At 42.5% G+C, this 20,651-nt stretch overlaps 1 protein-coding gene across 50 annotated transcripts in view; it reads right to left on the bottom strand.

Annotated features, from left to right (window-relative positions):
- The window catches only part of LOC101882941 (adhesion G protein-coupled receptor L3-like), a 404,581-nt gene that overhangs the window by 36,203 nt on the left and 347,727 nt on the right, over positions 1-20,651 (bottom strand). For 33 of the 50 annotated variants that reach the window (XM_073907696.1, XM_073907650.1, XM_073907653.1 and 30 more), the window contains 5 exons: positions 17,330-17,506; positions 5,072-5,281; positions 4,763-4,983; positions 3,373-3,439; positions 683-774 (listed from right to left, as the gene is read on the bottom strand). In XM_073907696.1, coding sequence (XP_073763797.1) covers positions 683-774; positions 3,373-3,439; positions 4,763-4,983; positions 5,072-5,281; positions 17,330-17,506 — 767 coding nt within the window. The remainder of the gene's footprint in view (positions 1-682; positions 775-3,372; positions 3,440-4,762; positions 4,984-5,071; positions 5,282-17,329; positions 17,507-20,651) is intronic. The other 17 variants (XM_073907651.1, XM_073907659.1, XM_073907686.1 and 14 more) reach the window with 1 other exon arrangement.

The raw sequence follows: 20,651 nt of genomic DNA, 5'->3' as shown, positions 1-20,651 counted from the left end.
ACAAATTACACCCTCTAGAACCCTACACGGTTCCAGCCAGCATAATCTCCATCGTTCAAAACTCCTACCATAATACAGGCCACACCCCCAAGAGCACTCCATGGCTCCACCCCCAAAGTCTCCATCATTCAAAACTCCTCCCATAATACAGATCACACCCTTAAGAACCCTCCATGGGTCCAGCCACAACAGTCTCCCCTGTTCAAAACCCCTTTCATTATACAGACCACACCCTCTAGAGTTCTCTAGGGCCCCACCCATCAGTCTCCACCATTCTAAAGCTCCTCCCTCCCAAAGCCTATAACATACTCATTTATGCATGTCAGAAAAAAAACGAGCGAGTAAAAACACATAAATACACCTTTTGACCAATCCACACCTACAAATCCACACCCCTCGCAATGCAAACACAAAGGTCAGAAACACAACAGCTCCTCCAGATGCCCCATCTACCAAAGACACGCCCCTTATAAGCCAGCACTCTACAGAAACTCCACCCATGTATCAGAAACTCCTCCCTCTGAAGAGCCCATAGAGACAGAGTACATTTAGGCCACACCCACACTGGAGGGGAAAACAATTCTTAATAGAAAGTCAGTAGAGATGGTTGGATTGTTTAAACCCCCCCTGGTGGGTGTGGCTTTCAGATTAGACAGGCTAAACTCTTTATTGTTGTGCTTACTTGATGTTGTCAAGGCAACCGGAGTCTGGTTTCAGGATGGCAGTGTGGTGGAACATCTTGTAGAGAGCGATTCCCAGGAAGATCACATTCAGCTGTGGAGAAGCAGATGAACATCCCATTACATCACATCGTGAGGAGACTGGCATGTAGATTTTATACTTTGGGTCAAGTGATCGCCATGTCCCATGGCACATGTCTCGTGTGTGCATTTATATTTCTGCATGCTGTTTGTGTTGCTCTGCAATAACACTTCTGGAGCTCTAGCTGGCAGTGGGAAGTTACTTCGCTGGGGTTTTGCATTTCTGAATGCTTCCTTAAATGTACATCAGTATTCACAGTCTTTGCTCAATACTTTGTTGATGCACCTTTGGCAGCGATTACAACCTCAAGTCTTCTTGAATATGATCCCACAAGCCTGCTACACCTGCCTTTGGATATTTTTGCCCGTTCCTCTTTGCAGTACCTCTCAAGCTCTATCAGGTTGGATGGGAAGTGACCATGTACAGCCATTTTCAGATCTCTCCAGAGATGTTCAATGGAATTTAGGTCTGGGCTCTGGCTGGGCCACTTAAAGACATTCACCAAGTCATCGTGAAGCCACTCCATTGATATTTTGGCGGTGTGGTTTGGGCAGGGCCGGAGCAAGCTGAACTGCCGCTCTAGGCAGAGGACGATCACGCCGCCCTCGACCCCAATGTGAAAGCGAAAGTGATCTGTTATGAAAATGAAGTGAGGTGTCGCGGACCTCTATTCTGCCGTCCTATGCGTGGATATAACTGAGGACGCGCGGGTGCTGAGGGAGGGAGGGAGGTGTCGCTGACGCTGCTCTCTCTATTCTGCCGCCCTATGCGTGGAAATAACTGAGGACGCGCAGGTGTCGCGGACCTCTATTCTGCCGCCCTATTCGCGGATATAACTAAGGACAAGCGGGCGCTGATGGAGGAGTCGCTCACTGATGCTGCCCTCTCTATTCTGTCGCCTATGCGTAATTATATATAAGGACGCGGGTGGTAAGGGAGGTGTTGCGGACTCCGCCCTCTGTATACTGCCGCCCTAGGGGGCCGCCTAGGTCGCCTCTATGGACGTGCCGGCCCTGGCTTTGAGTCATTGTCCTGCTGGAAGATGAAGCGTCCTTCAAGACGAAGATAGCTGTAGAGAGAAAAGGAGGATATCTATCGAAACGATCCTTTGATTAGAGGATCGTGCCATGCTAATATGAGCCAGCAATCATGAGTACTCCTCTCGAAATTAGTTTAACATATTAAACTTCCGTTATCCTCCAACCGCTACAAAGGATCTACTGGGTCTCTTCTTGGTGTGTTTGGTGGTTTTGTGCGACTTTCAAAAGCATTCTCATTGGCTATAGCCTATGCCGTGCAACTCTACAATTTTGCTTTTGACTTAGATTTCGAGTCAAAGCACCACGCATCACGGCATTATGGACATAGCTAATTACTATTAGCTAATTATTATTATTATTATTATTATTATTATTATTATTATATTATTATTATTATATTATTATTATTATTATTATTATTATATTATTATTATTATATTATTATTATTATTATTATTATATTATTATTATTATTATTATTATTATTATTATTATTATTATTATTATTATTATTATTATATTATTATTATATTAATATGATTATTATTATTATTATTATTATTATTATATTATATTATTATATTAATATTATATTATTATTATTATTGTTATTATTATTATTATTATTAATATTATTATGTTGTTATTATTATAATAATACTATTATATTATTATTATTATTATTATTATTATTATTATTATTATTATTATTATTATTATTATTATTATTAGGCTATTAGGCCTATTATTATTTTCCATTAGTGGACGTAAAACTTTTTTAAACAAGCAGATTTTTTTTCTTTCTCTACATGAGTGTGAAAGAGAAAATGAACAGAGAAATTGAACAGACGATAAATAATATGCGGCTCATTTTGCGTGCGGATATGCCCATTTATTTATTTAATTTATTCAAACATGAGAGTGTTTTACATAAAGTGGCAGTTGGTCAAATATTTGTAACATAGTCTGTAATAAATAATAAATAGTCTACTGATAAAGTAAGTTCAGGTAATCACAAGTTCGCAATCAGGTGATGTTGCTCCACCGGCACGATATTCTTAATATTATTTTGCTGTTTTTCATATGCGCACGTTTAAGATTTGAGGTAATAATATTTTCACCCTAACACATACGGCACTAAAGGCTAAAGAAGGCTAAAGGCTAAAGAACTTAATTCTTATATTTGCTTTTTGAAGCCTGTGACTTCTCACCATGTATCTTTTCTAAAGCATTCAGTATAGTGTAAGAGCATGATTATTACTAAGAAAACTAAATCAAAATGATATTTTAATTGAACACATCACATCACATAAAGTAAGCTACTACGCCTACAGTCTGTTTAGTATTGTGAAAAGGCAAAGCTGAATATCTGTGGTTAAAGTGCCACCCAGTGGTCAAAAACTGTCAGCGCACCAATTACCAGTGTCGCCGCGGAATGAATGGCGGCAAAAGGAACACATTGAAGTAGTAACATCTGTAGCTTTCACATTATCGTTTGTTCCTTACATGATGGGCGAGACAAATGCAGATTTATAGTTCAGGACTATTGTAGAGTATCAGAACTGCTTACCATAATGATGAGTGTAGCCGGGCCTATAAAGCTCCAGATGAAGTAAGTATCCAACCGCAGCCAGCAGCTGAAAAATACAAGTGAAACATCACTCATTTGATTATATTCAACACACAGATTCAGTTAAGCAGCTCTTTAGAAGAGAAACTTTATTTGAACTGTACAGGACCCTTAACTTGATGTTTACCTTACATGGGCATTGTTTACCTTTATAAAGCGGATGTTTTGTACATGTGTGCCTCATATCAGTGATTCCCAAACTTTCTGAAAGCATAGCATCCCTTTGCATGTGATTTCTTTTTTTTGTTTTGGCACGGCCCAGGAAGTGATGTCAGATTCTGCTGTCTCTCAATTATTCACACTTTAATATCCGCACCATTAGACTACACCTCCAGCTTCCTCTGAGCTTGGGGGATTGTGTGTGTCAGCCTGTGGGTGTGTGTGTTTGCATGTGAACGCATGTGTATCTGTGTGTGTTTATTAGTGGGTAAGTTTGAGTTTTTTTGTGTAAGAGAGTGTGTGTGTGTTTGCATGTGTGTTTGTGTTTGCATGTGTGTTTACGAATATGTGTGTTTAAGTGTGTGTGTGTGTGTGTGTGTGTGTGTGTGTGTGTGTGTGTGTGTGTGTGTGTGTGTGTGTTTGCATGTGTGTTTGTGTTTGCATGTTTGTTTACGAATATGTGTGTGTTTATGTTCGCATTGTGTACGTGTTTGCAAATATATGTGTGTGTTTGTGTGTGTGTGCGTGTGTTTGCGAATATATGTAAATGTGTGTGTGTGTGTGTGTGTATGTTTGCATGCGTGTGTGTGTTTGCATGTTTGTTTGCGAATATGTGTAAGTGTGTGTGTGTGTGTGTGTGTGTGTGTGTGTTTGCATGCGTTTATGTGTTTGCATGTGTGGTGTGTGTTTGTATGTGTGAGTGTGTGTGTGTGTGTGTGTGTGTGTGTGTGTGTGTGTGTGAGTGTGTGTATGTGTGTTTGCGAATATGTGTGTGTAAGTGTGTGTATGTGAGTGTGTTTGTATATGTGTTTGCATGTTGTTTGCCAATATGTGTGTGTGTGTGTGTAAGTGTGTGTGTGTATGTGTTTACGAGTATGTGTGTTTAAGTCTGTGTGTGTTTGCATGTGTATGCATGAGTGTTTGCGAATATGTGCGTGTGTTATTGTGTGTGTGTATATGAGTGTTTGCGTATGTGATTGTGTTTGTTTGTGGGAGTGTGTGTGCATGCATATTTGTATCCATTTTCGATTGTTTGTATGTGTGTGATTGTGTGTTTGCATGTGTGTGTGTGTGTGTGTGTGTGTGTATGTGTTAATGTTGATTTCAAATGCTTTTGTTTGTCTCTATCTATTTGTTTATGAGTGTGAGTGTGTGTATGTGTGAGACTCACACTCTGTCCGTCCCGTAACTGCGGTAGTCCACAGCAGCAGAGACGGCCACGATGAGCGCAGGGATGCCGTATCCGGCCAGGTAGAAGTACCTGCGGCGCGAGTGCTCGCTCTCGAACACCTCCACCAGCAGGATGTAGAGCTGAACACCTTCCAGAAACATCCAGGTGAACGCTGACAGAAAGAAGAAGTGCAGCAGCGCCGCAAACACAGCGCAGGCGATCTGAAACACACACACACAAACATTTATAACACAAAACAAAGGTGTGTGTGTGTGTGTGCATGTGTGTGTGTGTGTGTGTATCTCCTACAGGCTGGTCCGCGCGGTTGATGCCGGTCAGGAACAGCGTCTCAGCGATGAACAGCGAGATGCACAGGTTCTTGTGGATGGTGTTTCTGTCGCTCTGAAGGCCTCGGAAGAAGCAGAAGGTGAAGATGCAGACCAGCAGACACAGCAGAGACAGCAGGATCCCCACCCACGTGATCACGTCCAGCAGCAGGTCATGCACCGGGTCCGCCGTCTACACACACACACACATATAATTATCAGCAATAAAGTTCAAAATAAGAAATCAAAAGTAACCATGGTGATTTTGTTAACTCACATACATAGATTTTGTGCTAAAGATTTAAAATTAGGTCTGTCTGAGGTAGTGGGCGTGGCTAACATACTTAACCCCGCCCCTCCAGCTGTCAGTTTTGACATCAAACAGTAATGGTGAGGAGGGGGAGGAGTCTGTTAGGTTGTAAACTCTCCCCAAACCTCTTTCCCCATCTTCCTGAATGAAACGCCTACATTACTGCATCCAATCAGCTCGCAGTAGAAAAACAAGCCACGCCCACTGTGATCTCATTTAATATTCGATTTCTCTAGAAAGTGGGCAAACACGGTCCTGGAGGGTCGGGACACACCTGCTTATAGATTTCTCGTGACCTTGAAGACACTGATTAGCATGTTCAGGTGTGTTTGATTAGTGTTGGAGCTAAACTGTGCAGGACACCGGCCCTCCAGGACTGAGTTTGCCCACCCCTGGACTAGCTCACATTGATAGATATTGTGCTGAACAACTCATCTGTGCATGCGATTACGAATTATTATTAGGAAATGCTTAAGATTTAAGATTAGGTGTGTCTGAGGTAGTGGGCGCGGCTAACATACTTAACCCCGCCCCTCCAGCTGTCAGTTTTGACATCAAACAGTAATGGTGAGGAGGGGGAGGAGTCTGTTAGGTTGTAAACTCTCCCCAAACCTCTTTCCCCATCTTCCTGAATGAAACGCCTACATTACTGCATCCAATCAGCTCGCAGTAGAAAAACAAGCCACGCCCACTGTGATCTCATTTAATATTCGATTTCTCTAGAAAGTGGGCAAACACGGTCCTGGAGGGTCGGGACACACCTGCTTATAGATTTCTCGTGACCTTGAAGACACTGATTAGCATGTTCAGGTGTGTTTGATTAGTGTTGGAGCTAAACTGTGCAGGACACCGGCCCTCCAGGACTGAGTTTGCCCACCCCTGGACTAGCTCACATTGATAGATATTGTGCTGAACAACTCATCTGTGCATGCGATTACGAATTATTATTAGGAAATGCTTAAGATTTAAGATTAGGTGTGTCTGAGGTAGTGGGCGCGGCTAACATACTTAACCCCGCCCCTCCAGCTGTCAGTTTTGACAACAAACAGTAATGGTGAGGAGGGGGAGGAGTCTGTTAGGTTGTAAACTCTCCCCAAACCTCTTTCCCCATCTTCCTGAATGAAACGCCTACATTACTGCATCCAATCAGCTCGCAGTAGAAAAAAACAAGCCACGCCCACTGTGATCTCATTTGATATTTGATTTCTCTAGAAACTGCCTCACAATATGAATAAAAACCGGTTCATGCAGACTTTAAAGGTGCCCTAAAAAGAAAATCTGGGGACATCTAGGCATAGTTGAACATACACGACCTCTGATCCTCGACTCCACTGTTTCCTTGTTCTCATTTAAACAAGTGTAAATCCCCGGTGGACAAAAGGCCAATCAAAACACAAAGCATAATGTGTCACAGGCCACGCCCTCATCATTTGCATGTACTTAAGGTCATTTATCCGGACTATTTATTTTTGATTTTTTCAGGCGTTCATATCCATTTTTAAACAGACGACTAAATAACAGTATTTCATTCATTCATTCATCCAACTGCAACCCAACACTGGGAAACACCCATACACTCTTGCATTCGCACTCATACACTCTAATTTAGCTAAATCAGTTCCCCTATAGGCGACGCAGTGGCGCAGTGGGTAGCACGTTTGCTTCACAGCAAGAAGGTCGCTGGGCTCCTCGGCTCAGTTGGCGTTTCTGTGTGGAGTTTGCATGTTCTCCCTGCGTTCGCGTGGTTTTCCTCCGGGTGCTCCGGTTTCCCCCACAGTCCAAAGACATGCGGTACAGGTGAATTGGGTAGGCTAAATTGTCCGTAGTGTATGAGTGTGCGTGTGGGCATCCGCTGCGTAAAAACTTGCTGGATAAGTTGGCGGTTCATTCCGCTGTGGCGACCCCAGATTAATAAAGGGACTAAGCCGACAAGAAAATGAATGAGAGTGAATAAATAAGTTCCCCTATAGCGCATGTGTTTGGACTGTAGGGGGAAACCGGAGCTCCTGGAGGAAACCCACACTCACACGGGGAGAACATGCAAACTCCACACAGAAACGCCAACTGACCCAGCCGAGCTCGAACCTGCAACCTTCCTACTGTGAGGCCACAGTGCTAACCACTGAGCCACCGTGCCCCCCGTAACAGTGTTAATTATTCGTTATTTAAACAGAATTTATTAATCAAATACTTAAAAAAGGGAGAGACACTGAGATTTTTAAGGCCAATCAGAACACAAAGCAGACTGTTACGTGACTCACAGGCCACGCCCTCATCATTTGCATGTACTTTAGGTTATTTATCCGGGTATGACTAGCAGCCACATTCAAGTACAGCAGCTGGAAATGGCAAAGTAACAGTAAAATGACAATAAGTGTGTGTGTGTGTGTGTGTGTGTGACAGTGTGTGTGTGTGTGTGTGTGGCACTGAGTGTTTGTGTGTGTTTGTTACTGAGTGTGTGTGTATGACAGTGTGTGTATTTGTGTGTGTGACAGCAAGATTGCGTGTTTGTGACAGTGAGTGTGTACGTGTGTGTGTATACGTGTGTGTGTGTGACAGTGAGTGTTTTTGTGTCTGTGTTTGTGACAGTAGTGTATGACGGTGTGTATTTGTGTGTGTGAAAGTGACTGTGTGTTTGTGTGACAATGACTTTGTGTGTGACAATCTGTGGTAGTGAGTGCAAATGTGTGTGTGTGTGTGTGTGTGTGTGTGTATGTGTCTGTGTGTTTGTGACAGTGATTGTGTGAGTGTGTGTGTATGACAGTGTGTTTTGTGTGTGTGTGTGTGTGTGTGGCAGTGAGTTTGTGTGTGACAATTTGTGTGTTTGTGTGGTAGTGAGAGCAAAAGTGTGTGTGTGTGTGTGTGTGTGTGTGTGTGTGCGTGTGTGCATGCGGCAGTGAGTTTGTGTGTACATGTGTGTCATTTTGGCAGTCCGTTTCTTTGTGTGTAAGTGTGTGTGTGTGGCAGTGAGTATGTGACAGTATGTGTGTGTGTGTGTGTGTGTGTGTGTGTGTGTGTGTGTGTGTGACGGTGAGTGTGATTTATAGCGCTGCCTCAGTTAAAGCTCTCTGATTCTGCAGACGCTGTCACTGATTCCCTCTGTTCCCCCTCAGTAGGGTCCCTACGGAGGGCGCACAGCCAGGGGAAAAGAGCACAGCTGATATGGGACGCATCCCAGAAGACTGCGAGTCTGGAAGACCGGATGTCAGCACTTCTGAAGAACACAGCGCATGAATATTTATGAGCGCTGCATAGGTAACGATACACAGCGTGTGTGTGTGTGTGTGTGTGTGTGTGTGTGTGTGTGTGCGTGTGCGTGTCTGTGAGTGTCCCTGAGGGCCGCTGAGCACATAACACATCACTCACCCTTGAGAGATATATCTTCTCCAGCATGTGTATGTGTGTGTGTGTATGTGTGTGTGTGTGTGTGTGTGTGTGTGTGTGTACAGTATGTGTGTTTAAATCAACTACTTGCGCCTGCTCAGCAGAATCCACAGTAAGGAACAGACTTTATAGAGTCAACGCTGAGCTCAAGTAAATCTATGTGTCTATAAACACACACACACACACGCACACACACACACACACACACACACACACACACACACACACACACACACACACACACACACCCCAGCGCTGTGTCAGAACTCAACCGCTCCTGGATTTCTCAATGTAATGAGTGGTAATTCAGTGGGATGAGAAGATGTGGTCACCATGGCGACCGGCGTGCCTCCTTTTAGACTGATGGATGGCGATTGTCCTCAGACTCGGCATCAGTCCATCCAGAGACTCCGCGTGTCCATTAATACACCTCTCACTGTCACTGCTGCCATGGCAACAACACAACACACACACCTGAGAGGATTCAGACACAGAAAATAAACCATCCACAGGGAGGCTGTGCTGCCATTACATTTACAATGCTAAAGGTTGGTTGTAGAGTCTAAAAAAGGCAATAAAAATAATAATAAACTTTTAACAATTTTAATCAGTTCATCAGGTTAATCAAGTTAATATTTTAGTTTCATAAAGTTTAACTTAATATTTTAGTCAGTTTTACAGGTGAGAGTTCAAAGGTCAACTTTAATTCCAATTTTAGGCGTATAAGTGTATGACATTTAAAAGTAGGTGTGTTAACCAAAAGGGAGTGAGTTTATATCTAAAAGTAGGTGTGTTTGTCCAAAAGGGGACATATTTATATCTAAAAGTAGTTGTGTTTACATCTAAAATGGGGCATGTTTATATTTAAAAGTAGGTGTGTTTATGTCCATAAGGGGTCGTGTTTATATCTAAAAGTAGATGTTTACGTCTAAAAGGGGGCATGTTATTATTTAAAAAGTGTGTTTTGGACCAAAAGGAGGTGTGTTTATATCTAAAAGTAGGTGTGTTTACGTCCAAAAGGGGGCGTGTTTATATCCAAAAGTAGGTGTGTTTATTTCCAAAAAGGGGGTGTTGATATCTAAAAGTAGGTGGGTTTACGTCCGAAAGGGGGCGTGTTTATATCCAAAAGTAGTTTTTTTATGTCCAAAAGGGGGTATGTTTATATCGAAAAGTAGGTGTGTTTACGTCTAAAAGGGGGCGTGTTTATATCTTAAAGTAGGTGTGTTTACGTATAAAAAGGGGGCGTTTTTACATATAAAAGTAGGTGTATTTACATCTAAAAGGGGGCGTGTTTATATCTAAAAGTAGGTGTGTTTATTTCCAAAAGGGGTGTGTTTACATCTAAAAGCAGTTGTGTTTAAGTCCAAAAGGGGGTGTGTTTATATCTAAAAGTAGGTGTATTTACATCTAAAAGGGGGCATGTTTACATCTAAAAGTAGGTGTGTTTACGTCCAAAAGGGGCATGTTTATATCTAAAAGTAGGTGTGTTTATTTCCAAAAGGGGGTTTGTTTATATCTAAAAGTAGGTGGGTTTACATTCAAAAGGGGGCGTGTTTATATCTAAAAGTAGGTGTGTTTATTTCCAAAAGGGGGCGTGTTTATATCTAAAAGTTGGTGTGTTTATTTCCAAAAGGGGGGTGTTAATATTTAAAAGTAGGTGGGTTTACGTCCAAAAGGGGGCGTGTTTATATCCAAAAGTAGGTGTGTTTACGTCTAAAAGGGTTTTATGTCGAAAAAAGGGCATGTTTATGTCCAAAAGAGGACTTGCTTATGTCTAAATTGGTATGTGTTTATGTCCAAATTGGGGGTGTGTTTATTTCCAAAAGGGGATGTGTTTATGTCCAAAAGGGGGTGGGTTCATTTCTAAAAGGGGGTGTCTTTATGTCATAAAGGGGCATGTTAATTTCCATATTTGGGTGTGTCTTTCCCAGCAGTGGGCGTGTCTCTCCCAGCAGTCTTCATCTGCTCTGCACACTGACCTCTTCTTCCTGACGTGTCTCTCACAGTGTAAATGAAATCTAAGTGTAAATGAGATTTTATTTAAAGCAGCAGGACCTGAAGGAGGCCTGTGGTTTTCCCTTCCCTCTTGCTAATCAAAGCGTCTGTCAGAGATCTACTCCTCTGGAGACCACTGCGCCAGCCCATTGTTTCATCCGTCAAAATTCCTTTCTTCCTCCTCATTTTTCACTCTTTCACTCCTGTCGATTGTTCTGGTTCTCTCCAGGTGAAAAGCCCGAACTTCGGCTCTGAATGGAAAATGTAAATGAAGCTTTTAGACTAAATGCGGCAGGCTGAGGCTGCGTCCCACTGCGACTCGACGCCTGCCAAACCGGGAGAAAATAAAATAAAAAAATCCCTCGCTCGACCACAACAACACTCAGACGCAAACAGCAGACTTCAATAGAGAAACGGCAAAACAACAACTGCAGAACTGCTCTAATAAGAGAGCGTTTGGAAACTAACGCATGTCAGAAACCCACAAAAACTCAGCAGGCTGTGTGTCAGAAGAAGAAGCACACTGGCCTTTACAAACACACACTAAATGAAGGAAAATGCAACAGAAAAGTCTTCAAAAAATGTGTGTGTTCAGTGTGTATGAAGTGTATGAGCTGAATGTTATTTATTTATTAAGCTTTGAGCACACACACACACACACACACACACACACACACACACACACACACACACACACACACACACATTTTAGTCAGTTTTACAGGTGAGAGTTCAAAGGTCAACTTTAATTCCAATTTTAGGCGTGTATGACTGCTCACATCTAAAAGTAGGTGTGTTAACGTCCAAAAGGGGGCGTGTTTATATCTCAAAGTAGGTGTATTTACATCAATAAGGGGGCGTGTTTATATCTAAAAGTAGGTGTATTTACATCTATAAGGGGGCGTGTTTATATCTAAAAGTAGGTGTATTTACATCTAAAAGGGGGCGTGTTTATATCTAAAAGTAGGTGTGTTTACATCTGTAAGGGGGAGTGTTTATATCTAAAAGTAGGTGTATTTACATCTAAAAGGGGGCGTGTTTATATCTAAAAGTAGGTGTGTTTACATCTGTAAGGGGGAGTGTTTATATCTAAAAGTAGGTGTATTTACATCTATAAGGGGGCGTGTTTATATCTAAAAGTAGGTGTATTTACATCAATAAGGGGGCGTGTTTATATCTAAAAGTAGGTGTATTTACATCTATAAGGGGGCGTGTTTATATCTAAAAGTAGGTGTATTTACATCTATAAGGGGGCGTGTTTATATCTAAAAGTAGGTGTATTTACATCTAAAAGGGGGCGTGTTTATATCTAAAAGTAGGTGTGTTTACATCTGTAAGGGGGAGTGTTTATATCTAAAAGTAGGTGTATTTACATCTAAAAGGGGGCGTGTTTATATCTAAAAGTAGGTGTATTTACATCTATAAGGGGGCGTGTTTATATCTAAAAGTAGGTGTATGTACATCTATAAGGGGGCGTGTTTATATCTAAAAGTAGGTGTGTTCACATCTAAAAGGGGGCGTGTTTATATCTAAAAGTAGGTGTATTTACATCTATAAGGGGGCGTGTTTATATCTAAAAGTAGGTGTATTTACATCTAAAAGGGGGCGTGTTTATATCTAAAAGTAGGTGTGTTTACATCTGTAAGGGGGCGTGTTTATATCTAAAAGTAGGTGTATTTACATCTAAAAGGGGGCGTGTTTATATCTAAAAGTAGGTGTATTTACATCTATAAGGAGGCGTGTTTATATCTAAAAGTAGGTGTATTTACATCTAAAAGGGGGCGTGTTTATATCTAAAAGTAGGTGTATTTACATCTAAAAGGGGGCGTGTTTATATCTAAAAGTAGGTGTGTTTACATCTCTAAGGGGGCGTGTTTATATCTAAAAGTAGGTGTATTTACATCTATAAGGGGGCGTGTTTATATCTAAAAGTAGGTGTATTTACATCTAAAAGGGGGCGTGTTTATATCTAAAAGTAGGTGTATTTACATCTATAAGGGGGCGTGTTTATATCTAAAAGTAGGTGTATTTACATCTAAAAGGGGGCGTGTTTATATCTAAAAGTAGGTGTGTTTACATCTGTAAGGGGGAGTGTTTATATCTAAAAGTAGGTGTATTTACATCTAAAAGGGGGCGTGTTTATATCTAAAAGTAGGTGTATTTACATCTATAAGGGGGCGTGTTTATATCTAAAAGTAGGTGTATGTACATCTATAAGGGGGCGTGTTTATATCTAAAAGTAGGTGTGTTCACATCTAAAAGGTGGCGTGTTTATATCTAAAAGTAGGTGTATTTACATCTATAAGGGGGCGTGTTTATATCTAAAAGTAGGTGTATTTACATCTAAAAGGGGGCGTGTTTATATCTAAAAGTAGGTGTGTTTACATCTCTAAGGGGGCGTGTTTATATCTAAAAGTAGGTGTATTTACATCTATAAGGGGGCGTGTTTATATCTAAAAGTAGGTGTATTTACATCTATAAGGAGGCGTGTTTATATCTAAAAGTAGGTGTATTTACATCTAAAAGGGGGCGTGTTTATATCTAAAAGTAGGTGTATTTACATCTAAAAGGGGGCGTGTTTATATCTAAAAGTAGGTGTGTTTACATCTCTAAGGGGGCGTGTTTATATCTAAAAGTAGGTGTATTTACATCTATAAGGGGGCGTGTTTATATCTAAAAGTAGGTGTATTTACATCTAAAAGGGGGCGTGTTTATATCTAAAAGTCGGTGTATTTACATCTAAAAGGGGGCGTGTTTATATCTAAAAGTAGGTGTATTTACATCTAAAAGGGGCGTGTTTATATCTAAAAGTAGGTGTATTTACATCTAAAAGGGGGCATGTTTAAATCTAAAAGTAGGTGTATTTACATCTAAAAGGGGGCGTGTTTATATCTAAAAGTAGGTGTATTTACATCTAAAAGGGGGCATGTTTAAATCTAAAAGTAGGTGTGTTTACATCTAAAAGGGGGCGTGTTTATATCTAAAAGTAGGTGTATTTACATCTAAAAGGGGCGTGTTTATATCTAAAAGTAGGTGTATTTACATCTAAAAGGGGGCGTGTTTATATCTAAAAGTAGGTGTATTTACATCTATAAGGGGGCGTGTTTATATCTAAAAGTAGGTGTATTTACATCTAAAAGGGGGCGTGTTTATATCTAAAAGTAGGTGTATTTACATCTAAAAGGGAGAGTGTTTATATCTAAAAGTAGGTGTGTTTACATCTATAAGGGGGCGTGTTTATATCTAAAAGTAGGTGTGTTTACATCTAAAAGGGGGCGTGTTTATATCTAAAAGTAGGTGTGTTTACATCTGTAAGGGGGCGTGTTTATATCTAAAAGTAGGTGTATTTACATCTAAAAGGGGGCGTGTTTATATCTAAAAGTAGGTGTATTTACATCTAAAAGGGGGCGTGTTTATATCTAAAAGTAGGTGTGTTAACGTCCATAAGGGGATGTGTTTATATCTAAAAGCATTTTAAAAAATGCAACATAAAAGTCTTTAAAAAAGTGTGTGTTCAGTATGTATGAAGTGTTGCTGCTGAATGTTATTTATTTATTAAGCTTTGAGCACACACACACACACACACACACACACACACACACAAACACACACACACACACAAACAAACAATAACAAAAAAAAGCAACAGAAAGAATGCCTTCAAAAATACACCCGTGTGTGTGTGTGTGTGTGTGTGTGTGTGTGTGTGTGTGTGTTTGTTCAGAGTGTATGAAGTGGCGCAGCTGGGAACGCTGGTTGATCATGGATCATATGGCGAGATAAAGACCGCCCACCTGCTGATCTCCCACAATGCACCTCACAGCCCAGAGTCATCAACAAACAATAAAGATTCTCCGCAGAGATCTGCTCCACATCCACCTGCCTTAAACACACACACACACACACACACACACACACACACACACACACACACACACACACACACACACACACACACACACAGCTTGTGCCTGTCTGCTCATTTCTCACTCATAAACACATTTCAGTTCACTTTCTCTTACAGCAGACTGATGGTTTTCACCAATACCACCACACACACACACACACACACACACACACACACACACACACACACACACACAAATTATACAATAATGTTTCTAGTCCAAATATCTAAAAATTATTAAATCAAGAAGCCTTTTCTAGACAAGCAAAACCTAGTGCTATAACAATAAGACGTGTTTGGCGTGATTTGTTGCTATTTTCAGACCAGTGCAACAGTAATTTTCATGTTTTGCATCACGTTGTTTAAATAGCAAATCCATTTGCACCACTCTGTGGATGGGTGTGCTGGTCTATAAAGGAGGTGTGTTAAGGCGCATTGTTTGTGTGTTGCTTTTTGAGGAACTGAAACAGACCGCACTATTGACCGACTAAAAGCTGCTCTAAAGTCCAGCAGTGTGTTAGTAATGCGCTCCAAACTCTTAAGCCTGCTTCATACTGCAAGTGTGAGCAGAGCGTGAGCAGCGCATGAGCAGCACATGTTTATTCCCGCATCCACCTTAAAAGGTTTGAGCTTTCATACCGCACGAATACACAGCATGTCAGCACGAGGCGTGAGCCTCGCTGAAGCTGCAGTGCTATGATAGTTTCGGCGCTGGGTCTATTTTGCTGCGCTGCTCACGCTCAATTAGAGTGACAGTGCAATGATAATGACCAGCAACACATTGAATGACAGTAAAAAGTAGCAATTTTACCCAATAAATGCGTCAATAAGATCCAGGAAATTAAATATGTGGGCTGATGGATGTGTTCAGTGGAGGGAGTTTCCACCGTTTCCTCACTCCACCAAAGTAAAGGAGTAATGCTGTGTTCACACCAGACGAGGAATTCGCTATTCGCTCGTAAATTGCCGCGTGAACATTTGAGTTTACTCGCTTCATTCGCGCGTCAAACCCCGCTTCATTCGCGTGTCAAATTCACTTCAGAACAGACGCGGATTCGTGTGATGGGCAGGGCTTCTGTCTGCCCGGTGACTGTAGCTTAGTTGCTAAAGGGCTAACATGGATTTTATTGAGAAAATAACAGTGTTTATGTGCTTTATGAAGGCTGAAAAACGGTGTTTATACGTTTAGGGCCGTGTCTGAGTCCACTACATGCTTTCAGAGGTGTATCCAGCTGTGTGAGCTCATAAACTCCTCCAGAAACTGAACCTGGATCACGGAGGCTTTCAACGGTGCTTCTGACTGAGCCAAGCCCAGTTTGATGACTTGTTGTCGGTGTCGGCTGGAAGATTTCGCCCAGGACACCATCAACAGGTTCTACGTCACAATCACGCCCCCACAAGAGCAAGCTTCTGATTGGTTAACGCGGCACGAATGTCCACTGAAGATCAGGTTTTCGAACTCGAGCGATTTGCGCAAAACACGCGTTAAGCGCGTCAAATTCGCAAAACGCTCAGTTCGCGCCACGCCATTCGCGCAATTCGCACCGCAGGATGTCTATTCGTGCGTTTGCATTGACTTAACATGTAAGTCACTCACGCTTAATGCGCAATCCGCGTCTGGTGTGAACGCAGCATTAAGAGTAAAAGTAACGAGGCTGAATGTTCTTGCACTTTAGACTTAGACCATTTAAAGAGCCCATTGTCTTGTTTTTGGAAATAATAATTCAAAACTTTGTAAGTTTTTCCTTAAAACAAGCAAAATAATCTGCCAATAGGGGAGGCAAAGTAAATCTTCAGTTTGAAATATCCATATTTTTCTAATTTTAAGGAAAAACTCACTTAAGTTTTAATCATTATTTCTGAAAACAAAACAATATTTGGTGCTTGTCTCGAAAATGCTTCTGGATTTAAAATTCTTTCGATACACTCACGTAATCTTGAGTCATTATTTCTGAAAACAGGACAGTATTTGTTGCTTCTCTAGGAACTTTGTCTAGAACATACATTACTTGCAGAGTGTGAATGTGTTTAGATAATTGGGAGAGTTCGTAAGGTACATAATCACTTCAATGTGTGAAATGCTGCACCTAAAAATCCTTATATAAACGTTTACATTGAGGGCGACGCGGTGGCGCAGTGGGTAGTGCTGTCGCCTCACAGCAAGAAGGTCGCTGGGTCGGCTGGCGTTTCTGTGTGGAGTTTGCAGGTACTACTCGGGTTTCCTCCAGGTGTTCCGCTTTCGGTCCAAACACATGCGCTATAGGGGAACTGGGTAAGCTAAATTGGCTGTAGTGTATGTGTGTGAATGAGCGTGTATAGGTGTTTCCCAGTGATGGGTTACAGCTGGAAGGGCTTCCGCTGTGTAAAACATATGTTTGATAAGTTGGCGGATCATTCCGCTGTGGTGACCCCAGATTAATAAAGGGACTAAGCCAAAAAAAAAAACATTAATTAACGAATTGGTGTCAGCAGAGCGGACGGATAAACAAAGATGGAGTTAGATAGAGTGTGATTTCTTGTTAGGGTTACACATTACAGCGCCTTCACTGACCTCCCAATCCCAAAAATACAGATAAGAGCTAAGAGCACAGGATAAACCAGAGAAATGTAAATGACCGATTCAGCCTAGCGTGCGGTGTGTCTACCTTTACGTCCACATGAGCCATTAGCACAGCGAAGTTGGTGAGGTGCGTGCAGGAGCAGGTGGTGTGTGTCCGGTTGGTCCCGAGCAGCCGGCAGTCCTGCGTGGACCAGAAACCCGTCATACTGCGCTTCGAGTAGCTCCAGAACGAACAGTTGGGGTTGAAATTCTCCTCTGACTGCTGGAGGACGAACAACACACACACAAACACACACACACACACACACTGCGTCAGAGAGCAAATCAGAAGAACACACAGTGTGGGCGATAATAACACACACATTAATGCGCTCATACAGCGGGGACGCATTGCATTCATCAAATACGACAGTGAATCGAATGCAGCATCCATCAAAATATTGAACAAGAGGAATGCATTACAGTTTCCACAGAATGATGAAGCTTTTCAGCACTGACAATAATCAGACGTTATTATTGATCATCAAACCTTCATATTAGGACAGTTTCTGAACACAGTAATGATGATTCAAATTCAATAATCAATAATCACCCCAATAATTTATTCCTTATATATTTATTACATAATCTGAAAACAAACTTTCTTAACAAAACATTTATAACGTGGTCAACCAATCACAATGCACCAAATACAGTATAATAAATGGTCAAATTGATCAAAATATGTGATTTAGCATGGTTATGTGGGTTCACTACAGGAAGGTACGGGATGCCAAGATTATCAAAACATGCAGAGTTGTAAACAATCACTTAAATGGATGAACACAGGAAGAACATGGGGTGAAAGCAGACATCAACAGAGAGCGAATACCGGACAATGAAGAACTAAACACAGGGACTATAAAAACACCGGGGATGATGATACTGGGAGGTGTCACAGGAGGGAGGAGCCAGGAGATGAGTTGGAGGGCGTGGAAAGGAGAAGGCCATGGAGGAGTCAAAGGAGGGAGGAGCTATGAGATGAGTTGGAAGGCGTGGACAGGAGGAGGCCAGGGAGGAGTCACAGGAGGGAGGAGCCAGGAGATGAGTTGGAGGGCGTGGAAAGGAGAAGGCCAGGGAGGAGTCAAAGGAGGGAGGAGCCAGGAGACGAGTTGGAAGGCGTGGAAAGGAAGAGGCCAGGGAGGAGTCACAGGAGGGAGGAGCCAGGAGATGAGTTGGAGGGCGTGGAAAGGAGAAGGCCAGGGAGGAGTCAAAGGAGGGAGGAGCCAGGAGACGAGTTGGAAGGCGTGGAAAGGAAGAGGCCAGGGAGGAGTCACAGGAGGGAGGAGCCAGGAGATGAGTTGGAGGGCGTGGAAAGGAGAAGGCCAGGGAGGAGTCAAAGGAGGGAGGAGCCAGGAGACGAGTTGGAAGGCGTGGACAGGAGGAGGCCAGGAAGGAGTCACAGGAGGGAGGAGCCAGGAGATGTGTTGGAAGGCATGGAAAGGAGGAGGCCAGGGAGGAGTCACAGGAGGGAGGAGCCAGGAGATGAGTTGGAGGGCGTGGAAAGGAGAAGGCCAGGGAGGAGTCACAGGAGGGAGGAGCCAGGAGGTGTGTTGGAAGGCGTGGACAGGAGGAGGCCAGGGAGGAGTAAAAGGAGGGAGGAGCCAGGAGATGTGTTGGAAGGCGTGGAAAGGAGGAGGCCAGGGAGGAGTCAAAGGAGGGAGGAGCCATGAGATGAGTTGGAAGGCATGGACAGGAGGAGGCCAGGGAGGAGTCAAAGGAGGGAGGAGCCAGGAGATGAGTTGGAAGGCGTGGAAAGGAGAAGGCCAGAGAGGAGTCACAGGAGGGAGGAGCCAGGAGATGAGTTGGAAGGCGTGGAAAGGAGAAGGCCAGGGAGGAGTCAAAGGAGGGAGGAACCAGAAAGGGAGGTGAAGCAGCAGGTGGACCCAAGCCACAACCAAGAGGATGGCCCAGGGTGGAGTCGATGGAGGGAGGAGCCATGGATGAGGAGTGGTCGCTGACCACAGCTGGAGCAGCTGGAGCCCAAGGAGCAGACGGAGAGCCATAATCTCGTTCGTTCGGTCCCTGAATGTCCACCAGTACTCCCACATTTAGCGTTGTAGCCAGCTGGTTGAGCTTCTTCTGCTTGGTGGTGTTCGGCTCTGTCACTCTTGATGGTGATAGCTCACACAGCGCGGTGGGCTCTGGCGTACGCTCCTTGCAGGTGGTTGGGTTGATCACTGGGTCTGGGGTGGCACCGATAGTCGGTTCCTCACCAGTGTCCACTCCAGATAGGTGGCAAGATTGCCCGAGGACCATCTTCAGGGCAACTCGCCCGGCCAGCTGGATCGAGTAGCTAAGAACAGGAAACTGTCCGTTTGGTGTTCGAGGCTGTTTTCCCCTGTTTCAACATGATGATGAGGAATTCGGGAGTGTAAAAGAAAGAAACCCGAGAGGGAGGACAATAAGGGGAGGTTGTTGCTAGAACGGATACAGCTTCAATTATTATTCATATTATTATTTTAATTTACCCAATTATTTGTATTTTATTAAGGCCTACCCTGACCTCAACTCTAAACCCAACACTTAGAGTAGTGTAAAAATATGAATTATTGTTGTACAGTGTCAGAAAAATGATGCTGTATTGATGTGCTTGTCCACAGCTGTATCCCTTCTAGACTTTACCATGTAGCATTGAGATTAATATCCCAGTTTTAATCTTTTGGACTTGGTAAAGTTGAATCTGTCAAATAATTGATATGTCGTATGAATTTTGTGGGTGGAAAAAAAAGGTAACTGCATAATATTTATTTCCTTACACCGATTTCACCAGTGGTATTTGGCGCATGACAAGCATTAATTTCCGGACCCTGGACACGGCTGGATTTATCTCATAAATAAATCATCACTCGCAGCAAGACGAGGTTAACCCATGAGAGAGACGCTGCTCATTTCTCAGTCTGCTCAGAAATGCTCAACGACAGGCCGGATTGAGGGAAGCGGGATGTGTCTTCATTATTATTTGAGCTCACTGATCCTCAAATTACACTTAAATAGATGAGGTCATCAGACGCAGAGAGGAAGGAGATTTTAATATCACAAAGTCATTTAAACACACACACATACACACACAATATCTGACATTATACCAAACGTTGGGTGAAAATCTGTGGAATTGAGTCGAGTTTGTCAATCAATGGAGTTCTATGGAGCCTAGGGATAGACGTGTGGAAATAATTTGGGGAAATGTCTCACATTATAGTGAATGGGGGATGTGGAATTCTATAAAAATTGGATGGGGGACCTGTGATATACATAATTTATAGTTAATATCTATTAATCAATGGAATTCTACTGGAATTTGAAGGAAATGACAGGAATTCTAGTATATTTGGGGTGAGTTGGTCTAGGAAATTCTACATTATTTA

Source organism: Danio rerio, chromosome 7 (assembly GCF_049306965.1).
Source record: "Danio rerio strain Tuebingen ecotype United States chromosome 7, GRCz12tu, whole genome shotgun sequence".
In the NCBI taxonomy this organism is placed as follows: domain Eukaryota; kingdom Metazoa; phylum Chordata; class Actinopteri; order Cypriniformes; family Danionidae; genus Danio; species Danio rerio.
Note: the sequence above shows the minus strand (reverse complement) of the source record. Positions and strands in the feature narration are given on the sequence as shown.